General features: G+C 40.1%; 1 protein-coding gene across 1 annotated transcript in view; it reads left to right on the top strand.

The window, feature by feature from the left end:
• The window catches only part of ARHGAP20 (Rho GTPase activating protein 20), a 133,285-nt gene extending 124,126 nt beyond the window's left edge, over nucleotides 1-9,159 (top strand). Inside the window, exons 12-15 of the mRNA XM_004382487.1 lie at nucleotides 2,142-2,251; nucleotides 4,644-4,833; nucleotides 6,045-6,159; nucleotides 7,301-9,159. Of these exons, the coding sequence (XP_004382544.1) occupies nucleotides 2,142-2,251; nucleotides 4,644-4,833; nucleotides 6,045-6,159; nucleotides 7,301-9,159 (2,274 nt within the window). The remainder of the gene's footprint in view (nucleotides 1-2,141; nucleotides 2,252-4,643; nucleotides 4,834-6,044; nucleotides 6,160-7,300) is intronic.
• The last annotated feature ends 647 nt before the right edge of the window (nucleotides 9,160-9,806 follow it).

Here is a 9,806-nt window from a genome sequence, read left to right as displayed (position 1 = left end):
CAGTATGGATTACACCTCAACATAAAGAAAACAAAAATCCTCACAACTGGACCAATAAGCAACATCATGATAAACAGAGAAAAGATTGAAGTTGGCAAGGATGTCATTCTACTTGAATCCATAATCAATACCCATGGAAGCAGCAGTTCAAGAAATCAAAAAATGCATTGTTTTGGGCAAATCTGCTGCAAAAGACCTCTTTAAAGTGTTGAAAAGCAAAGATGTCACCTTGAAGACTATGATGCGCCTAACGCAAGCCATGGTGTTTTCAGTCGGCTCATATGCATGTGAAAGCTGCATGATGAATAAGGCAGACCGAAGAATTGATGCCTTTGAATTGTGGTGTTGGCGAAGAATATTGAATATACCATGGACTGCCAAAAGAACGAACAAATCCATCTTGGAAGAAGTACAGCCAGAATGCTCCTTAGAAGCAAGGATGGCGAGAATATGTCTCACATACTTTGGACATATTATCAGGAGGGATCAGTCCCTGGAGAAGGACATCATGCTTGGTAAAGTAGAGGGCCAGTGAAAAAGAGGAAGACCCTCAATGAGATGGACTGACACATTGGCTGCAACAGTGGACTCAAGCATAACAAGGATTGTGAGGATGGCGCAGGAGCAGGCAGTGTTTCGTTCTGTTGTACATAGGGTCACTATGAGTCAGACTCAACTCGACGGCACCTAACAACAACAACAACAGGGACTTTGTTTTATTCACTGCTCTTTCCCTAGCATCTCAAAGAGTGCCTGGCACATATGAGTAAATATGTGTAGAACGATTGCATGAGTGATCAGCAGATTGTGAACCTCACAAACATCCTGGTGCATTTCCTGGAACTCGCTATTACTAGAAGAAATGTTGAGCTATTTAAGTGAAGCTAGTGAAAGCAGTACCTTGTAAATTGGCCGGGGCACATGATCACTTCCCCTCAGTCTAGCACAAAAGAACTAAAGCTTCAGAAATATTCAGAGATTGATTGTATGGTATTAAGAATCATGCATCACTACTTCAGTCCTATAAAGTAAGTCAAATTTTCCAGGCCACTACTTAGTAAATTTGTGTCTTGATTACCTAGTGCTGCCATAACCATGTATACCACAAGTGAGCGTCCCTAAAGAACAGGAATTTATTTTCTCATCGTTTCAGAGGCTAGAAGTCCAAAACTGGGCATGAACTCTGGGGGAGAGTCCTTCCTTATATATAGCCCAGAAATTCCTTGGCATTCCTTGGTATCTGTCTTCCCCTTGTGTGTGTCTCTATGTCTATTCTGTCCTTTTTATAACTCAGAAGTGATTAGATTTAGGACCCACCCTACTCTGGTATGACCTCATTGACACACCAAAGAAAAACTCTGTTTCCAAACAGGATCACAGGGCTTCAGTACATATTTTTGGGGGGACACGATTCAATCCATAACAGCTTGCGTTTATACTTTTGGTACCCCAGAACTCAGGGGCTTGAAGTAGTAACATATCTAACTTTCTTCTTTTTCCAAGGGTATATATGTTCCAATCCAAGGAGTTGTAAGGGAAAACATATGGTAACCCATTGGGAGTTTTAGTATATTCCCAACACTTGCCTCTTTCAAGTCTGCAGAATTGAGTTTATGTACCATTTAAAGAATGGAATAATGAAGCTATAATGAGAGTTGTTTTCTTCTAAGGAGTACACACCTTAAGACATCAGACCCAGGCTTGGCTTGTGAGAGGAGGAATTTTAGTTGTTGTCGTTTGCCTGTTGTTTTAGAATGTTTCTTTCTGGGAATTGAGTGTACTGTGGCTAAAACATGGAAGCAAAATATGTATTTCTGTATAGGGGGAAGGATTTCGGATGGTTTACTGCCAGACCCTGTCATATTGTACTAGTTTGCTGCAGTGTAGACAAACAGGAGGTTTCGGCTCAAACAGATTGTCCTTTATCTTTCCCACCATAGTAAGGACTCTGATCATCCCTCAGGTTTTTGTTGGAAAAAATCAAAGCACATGTCTCTGTGTGTGCAAGTCAGTTGGCACAGAGCTCTGTGTATCCAAAGAAGGGTGGCCTTGACTGAATTTTTCAAGGAAATGTATTCTCTTTAATTTCTCCAATATATATTTGGCATGAAAATAATGATTTGTTTTTCCCTCTGTGTAAGGATTTTCTACGAAATATTCCAGGAAGCATTTTTTCAGCAGATCTGTATGATCATTGGGTCTGTGTAATGGATCAAGGCAATGATGAAGAGAAAATAAATACAATTCAAAGGTAATTATTCTAATTTGGCCATGTCTCAAAAATAGTTTTTTTTTAAGGCTTATATTTTATAGACTTCTCTAGTAAAGTAATGACAACTGTCAAAGTCATGTCCATAGGGTCCAGTTTAAGAATAGATTTATGCTAGCTGCTGTCATCGTAATTTTTGTTTTTTCCCTCTAATCTTATTAATATGGAATGCTTGACCATTGTACACCTTGTGTAGATCTGAAACTGATAGGAGTTGAAATCCATTAGTCTAGTAGCTAATGTTGTAGCCCCAGTCTACAGTTTTATGATCTTAATTTTGGTAAATATTTAACTAACCAGACAACTCCTTATATATATCATTCAGCAGTGGAATTCATACAAAGATAAAAGATCTATTTCCTCCCTTCAGGGAACTCACAGTTGGGTAGAGTAGAGAGGGGAATACACTGAGAGTTACAGTCACAGTGCGGATAATCAGTGCTATGAAGGAGATGTGGGGGGTGCAGTGGGAGCACAGCAGAGAGGCAGTCACTCAGGAGAAGTGTCAAGGAAAGGGGGAGAGTGGTTGCCAAGTCCCAGTCTGATCGGCAAGGATGCATTGTCTATACTCCTGCAAAGACAAATTGCTGCCATAACTCCTCACCTCCTGAATATTTCCTGTATTATAAGAGAATAGGAAACACAGACTCAAGCAATACATCCAGTGTGGTGAAAACCCAAGAATCCCAGTAGCATTTATTTGTATGTGCTTGCTTAGAAGATTTTTCTTAGCAATGTTCAAATATGAATTATTACCTACACACTACTATTGATAGATGTTTTTTACCAGGACAAGAACATCGTACAATGGTGAAAGACACCAGAAACCAAGGCTGTGTAACACAGTATTACTTCTACTTCCATTATAGTTTGACAGAAACCATTCAGATAATGAGCATCAAATTCTATAAAATTCTATATCCTATAAACTATTAAAGGATGATATTTCTAAAAGATAAAACTATGACTTTCGTACAACTATAAAATGAACACGTGAAAGATTTTATTTAAATCAGTGATGAGGGGACCAGTAAGATGTTACAGCCAGTTCAAAGGCGATTTTAAAGTACCACAGCTTATATAGATCAATCAGAAATGCTGAAATGAATTTAAATAGATGGAAAACTGGCTTTTTCTACAGAGAGGGTAGATGAATCAATTATCCCTCCTTTAGACGGAATTTTCAAGTCTAGACACAAGTATTATGTGCATTGCTATCAGTTGTCTGCAATTTACAGAGCTGTAAAATAACTCAAACTTCAAGCCTCCATAGAATCAGATAACCCAAAGGACGTGCTAGACAATGCCTTATTTTCCACTGGACACACCCAGTAATGTTTTGTTCCATTTCAAAGGTCTTCATAGTTTGTCCTTACAAAATTGTACGCATTGTCAGCCCATTGAACTGAAGAAAGGACTCTCTGCTATTTGTGCAACAGTAGTCAGACTATTCTTTCTCCAGGTTGCAAATTCTTGTTGAAAAAAAAGCAATAACTATGAATTTCAACTTGGAAACATAAAATGTATTTTATGTAAAGAGAGATATAGAGATAGATATACATAATAGATGTATAGATGTATCTATCTATATATAAGTTTTCTTATATGTATATTTCTACCATTCATATATATATATATATATATATATGTTTTCTGAATGGTAGAAAAATTTAGAAATGGCAGAAAAATTCACTTCACTGAACTGAAATTGAAAAATTCTTCATCCATCACAAAATGGGAACACTGGAAAATACACCTTTGTAATCTAGACTTATTTATGAAAGTGACGCCAGCAATATAAAGACATTTGGGCCAGAATTGACCTTGGCAGCTGGTAGATCAGCACGTAAGCTCTCAAAACAGACCTGGAGTCTCGGTAGCTATGGTTTGGGTGCTCGTCAAGAGACAACCTTCCTGTGTGCTGCTTGGAAATAAAGGAGCACTTTAAATTTAATTGCTGTTTAATTTCATCAGAAAGCTTTTGGGGCTTTCAGTTAGTATATTCTGAAATGTTATAGGATTTGCCTAAGTTAAAATACATTGTACTAGTTTCAGGGAAATATTTCAGGCAGCATTTTTTTACAGGGCATATTTTTGGATTCACTTAAACTCGCATTGAGTTGTAAAGACAATGTACAAAAATATTTGTGTGTGCGTGCGTGTGTGTGTGCGTGTGTCTGTGTGTGTGTGTGTGTATCCCCAGTGCTTATATAGAGGCAGTCCTCACTTGGCATGGTACCATGTTAACTGAAATGCATTCATATCTGAACAGTGTTTTTGCTCTGCCTGGTTCTTCACGCCAGGTGAGGGTTGCTTGCATTTACAAATTTGTAAGTGAAATGTCTTGCTTAAAGAGTGCATTTTTTGTCTTTAGGCTATTAGACCAGCTTCCGAGAGCCAATGTTGTTCTCCTAAGGTATCTTTTTGGAGTATTACACAACATTGAGCAACATTCTTCATCCAATCAGATGACTGCGTTTAATTTAGCGGTGTGTATCGCTCCAAGCATTCTTTGGCCTCCTACTTCCTCCAGCCCAGAGCTCGAAAATGAATTTACAAAAAAGGTAATGAAGTTTTTCATTTCTGTGCCCTGGGGGACTGAGTCCCCATTATGAACCTGAAATTTGGGGTACTAATTCTGAAAGGCGTTTTCTTAAATACCTTAATTTACTCCATATAAATTTGAGTACACTGACTATGGAGTGTTTTATCCTATCCTGGTAGACTATGGGAAGGTGTTTTATAAAGTATAAAAGTTATAGTAACAGTTGAGTTACTTCTCTTTTCCCATTCAGGAGGCTAAACGTTACAACTTACTTAAAATATAAAATGATAAGAAAGCAATTGCTGTGATTTAAAAAAAAGGCAAGAGGTTTGGAGTTAGACAAGCCAAGTTTTGATTCTCAGTCCTATCACTTGCCAGATGTACAGTCTGGGGCTAAGTTAATTACATTGATCCACAGTTTCCTCATCTAAACAATAGAGGTGGTGATAATCCCTATTTTATAAAGTAGTTGCTTGAAATCACACCCGTTAGGCCTGGCAATTAATAAGAGGCTTGAGGATATTAATTCCCTTTGCTTCTAATATTCTACTTGCCCCTGCCAATTATGGCACCTTCAGAGACTTGTTCAGCTACCATCTTTGCCTCTGCTATCGGGGTAAGGAAACTATTGAAAGGTTCCGCTATGTCTCAGTGGAGGCACAAAGCATCCCAGTAAAATCTTACCTCTTCCCAAAGCACTTCCTGTTAGGAGCCTGAGGGAAGGCTGCATGGGACTGTAGTCAGGCAGAAGACAAGTTTTCCCTCCAACTGCCTCTCTCCTTCACAGCAAATCCACAGAGAATGCCCTCTTCCCAAGTTTACAACAATCTGCTTTACATAAGAAGTTTTATAAGTTTTTATCTAATTGATGCTTTACAATTTTTAATTAAAAATTATATTCTTTGCCCCAAACACTCTATAGAGATTACCTGAAATTACCCTAATTTTAAAGATGGAGCCATTGGTATAAAAATGTTAACATTAACCAAAGGCCACAAATAGTAACTTTAGTTCACTGATGAAAATTAATGTAATTTCTGTGCCCAAACGACTCTTGAAAGGTTCATCGTTTTTTAGGGGAAACTGCTTTGTGTGCTTATATATCAGATCTGAAATTTCTCAGAGTTCTTTTATATTTTTTTTTATTAGAACCAGGATTCATGTATGAAATATGATTTATAAACATGCTATATGAAAAGCAGCACTTCATTTTTGTCCTTTTTTGTATAGGTTTCCCTGCTTATACAGTTTCTGATTGAAAATTGCTGTAGGATATTTGGAGAAGAAATCACTTCCCTCTTGGGAGAGATTTCAGTGAGATGTGATAATAGAGAGAATGCCTCAGGTACTGTAAATAATTTGATTGGTTCTTGTGAGAAATAGACCACATGTCTGTGTGGGGCTGGTTGAAGATGCTGAGGCAGTGGTTGTCCTGGAGCCCACAGTGGCTGAGGTGTGGGGGTCACCTGAGCTGGGTCAGTAGGGCCCAGCCAGGCCTCTGCTGCTTCCTCAGAAGGCCCACTGTAACAGGTCAGGGCATGTTGAACACTGTGGTGGGATTAAGAAACTTATAAAATGAGGTCTCAGACTTCGAAATGTTGTTAGTAGCAACATGCTATGTTATGTTACAGTTTGAACCTTTTTTTAAATAGAACTTTATGAGGCACCCTAACATACACAATAGAACTGCTGTGGTAGAAACTGGAGTGGAAGGCCCAGATCCCTGCCTGGTTCTTTGTGTTTGTTTATTGTTTTCTTCTCTTTCCCCTCAGTGGTCCCTAAGACACTTTGGAGTTCTAATACACTATGAAATAGTTTGAAGACAACTAGTATCATAGGACGAGGGTGGAGGGGGCAGGTGTTGAAGACATGTGAATATGAATTCCTGCACCACCAATTGCTAGTTATGTTATCTTTGGCCAGTTATTCTATCTCACTGAACATCAGTATCTTCATCTATAAAATTTGGTAATAGTAATGTCTAACTTTTATGGTTGTTGTAAAGATTGAATAAGGTCATAGATGTCAAAGAACTTTGTAAAAGAGAATTTGATAGGATTAGTAAAAGGTTTTCCCAAGACTAGAATTAATTATATATAGCCATCAGTGATCCATATTAGAAGAGAGAGTCTTATTCAGAACCTGGGTACACTTGGCATTAGTTCCTTCATATTTTTACCATCTCTTGGTATTACGACATGTCCTCATTGCTTTGAGGTAATATTACTTAATAAAAGGCAATTTTATCAGGCACTGAGATAAACTTAGTATACTCTAAACTTTTTTTTTTTTTAATTCTGCAATGACAGTTGGAAAGATTTTAAAAGATCCTTTCTTTCCTGAGAGTAAGAATTTGAATACTCTACCTGAAGAGAAAATTAAATTAAGCATCATAGTTTGTTTTTAAATTAAATAGTTGTGTAAGGCAACATGGTCTTTATTTGTGGTAAGGAAAAAATGTTAATCCTAGTTTGATTTTTTGACAGATATTTCCTGCTTCCAACTGAATGACTCCTCCTATGACAGCTTGGAAAATGAGCTCCATGAAGATGTCGATGCTCCATGTAGTGACCTGGTAAAGAAGCTTGGTCAGGGCAGCAGAAGCATGGACTCTGTCTTAACCCTCAGTGACTATGATCTTGACCAGCCTGAGGTGGAAGGCCTTTTAACCCTGAGCGACTTTGACTTAGACCATTCTAAAGATGAAGACATTCAAATGAAACGGCCTCTTGAATCCAAGCCAGTGAGCGTTTCAGCGGTGTTCATAAAGGTCCCACTGCGGGATCATGCCAGCACCCGCTCTGGTGTGTGCACACCCACCTACCTGTCCACAGCTGCAGCAGATGCTCCCAAGAGCCTGAGGCGACACCGGCGCTGCTCAGAGCCCAGCATCGACTATCTAGACTCAAAGCTTTCCTATCTCAGGGAGTTTTATCAGAAAAAGCTACGCAAGTCCAGTTGTGATGCAATTCTCTCTCAAAAAGATGAGGACTATATGAAACAGACTCAGCCCCTCCAGGAAGAGGGTAAGGCATGTTTTAAGCAGAGTTTAGTCACAGGCACTGATATCAGTAAGAAAAATGCCACTGATCAAAATGTTAAGAAGAAAAGCTCGTCCAGTAATGAAGGACATCGTGTGAAACTCTTCCCTAAATCCAAGCCAGTGGCCATTTCTGTGGCACCTTACAGTGGCATGCCTCCACGGGATCATTGCAGGAACCAGCCTGTAAATGCAGATACACCTGGATATTCACCACCACACACAGCAGACACCCTCAAGAGTTCAAGGGTGCACCGGCGCTGCTCAGAGCCCAGCATAGATGACCAGCACTGCAAGCTGACGTATCTCAGGGGGGTTTATTCAAAGAAACAACATAAAACCAGCTGCGAAGCTGGTCCCTTGCATGGAGAGGAAGATTATCTCAAGCGGCACAAGTCTTTGCAAATGGAAGGGCAAAAACTTATCAATCAGAGCTTGGTCATGGGAATCGAGGTAGGCAAGAGTAGTGCTACACACCAGAACACTGAGAAGGTTTTACCCCCAAGATTAAACATTTGCCCCAGGACTAGTTACTCCAGCTTATCCTCCCCAGGCACTTCCCCTTCTGGCTCATCAGTGAGCTCCCAGGACAGTGCTTTTTCTCAGATTTCTGAACACTCCGTGTTTACACCCACTGAAACCTCCTCTCCGATAGATTGCACTTTTCAGGCTCCGAGGAAACAGGAAGAGCTTTCTTCTGACTTTAGCAGTTCCAGTCTTCCTTCTGTGACGCCCAGTTCCTCATCAGGGCAGGCCAGCAGCCACCTGGCTTATCCAAAAAAGGACGCCTTAGAGTGGCATTCACAAATGCATTCTGTAACTCTTCACCCCAGCACATGGTTGAGAAACGGCGTGGCCAGTTTGAAAAACTGGTCCCTCAAAAAGAAGGCGAGGGCATCTCGACCAGAGGAAAAGAAAGTATGTTCTCTGAAAGGACCCACAGAGCCACCTCCGTATGCTTCCGGTTTTCCAGAAGCCAACTTACTACAAGAGAGACAGAAAGACATGCCCCTGAGGGCAACTGAAGGACTTGGAGCTGGACAAACAGCCCGGTGGTATGGTTCTTACCCCTGCCAGGACTCAGAAAAACTCTGTAGCTCTCCATTCAGCCTCGTGGAAGACAGTCTCAAGTTTTGTAAGAAGTCACACAAGGAAGTAGAGGATGGTGGTCAGTGCTCTCCTGGTACTCTACCTTGTGAAAGGTCCTCATCCAGCTCTTTGACTGTGGATGATGTGTCCAGCCCAGACTCAGGGCCTGCAATAGTTTGTGACGATGGGGATAGACATTTAACCAAAGACATTTAACCACAATAAGAATCTGATGCCGCCAGGAACAGGAGCTGGGCTAATTTATAAAGTAGAGACAATAATTATTATGACCCCTTTATATAAGATACCTGGGATAGGTAGCATAAGGATAATCATCGCTAATACTTAGGACAACAAAAGAATTCTCTTGATGCGAGACTAGTTGGCAAAAAGTCTATTCTCAAAAATTTGGTCCCCTTAATGTTTGGGAGGCTTTCCCTTATTGGAGCATGGGGTTGGTCCTGTCATGTATTTTTAAAGATACTAACAGATGGCTAGAGAAGACAAAGCAATCTTCTGTTGAGGAAATCTGCCGTATGTGAACATTCTGTGAGATTTGTTGCCTGAGAAGACCAGGGTAACATAAATTAAAGATAAGGGACAGGTGAGAGAGGGGAGGGGTGCAGAAAAGCCATCCACAATCCATGGAGCATTTTTAATAAGTAGGTAAGAAAAATGCGGCTTATCAAAGCACTGAGAAGAAAAGCTTATCTGGTGATGAAGGAAATCATGTGAAACTTTTTCCTATATCCAAGCCAGTGGCCATTTCTGTGGCATCTTAGAGTAGCATGCCCACAGAGGATCATTCCAGGAACCAGCCCATTGATGCAGCTAGGCTGGAGAAAATGGAGTGATTGAAGAGC

Source organism: Trichechus manatus, unplaced genomic scaffold, assembly GCF_000243295.1.
Source record: "Trichechus manatus latirostris isolate Lorelei unplaced genomic scaffold, TriManLat1.0 scaffold00094, whole genome shotgun sequence".
NCBI classification, from domain to species: Eukaryota; Metazoa; Chordata; class Mammalia; order Sirenia; family Trichechidae; genus Trichechus; species Trichechus manatus.
This window is presented reverse-complemented; position numbering and strand designations above follow the sequence as displayed.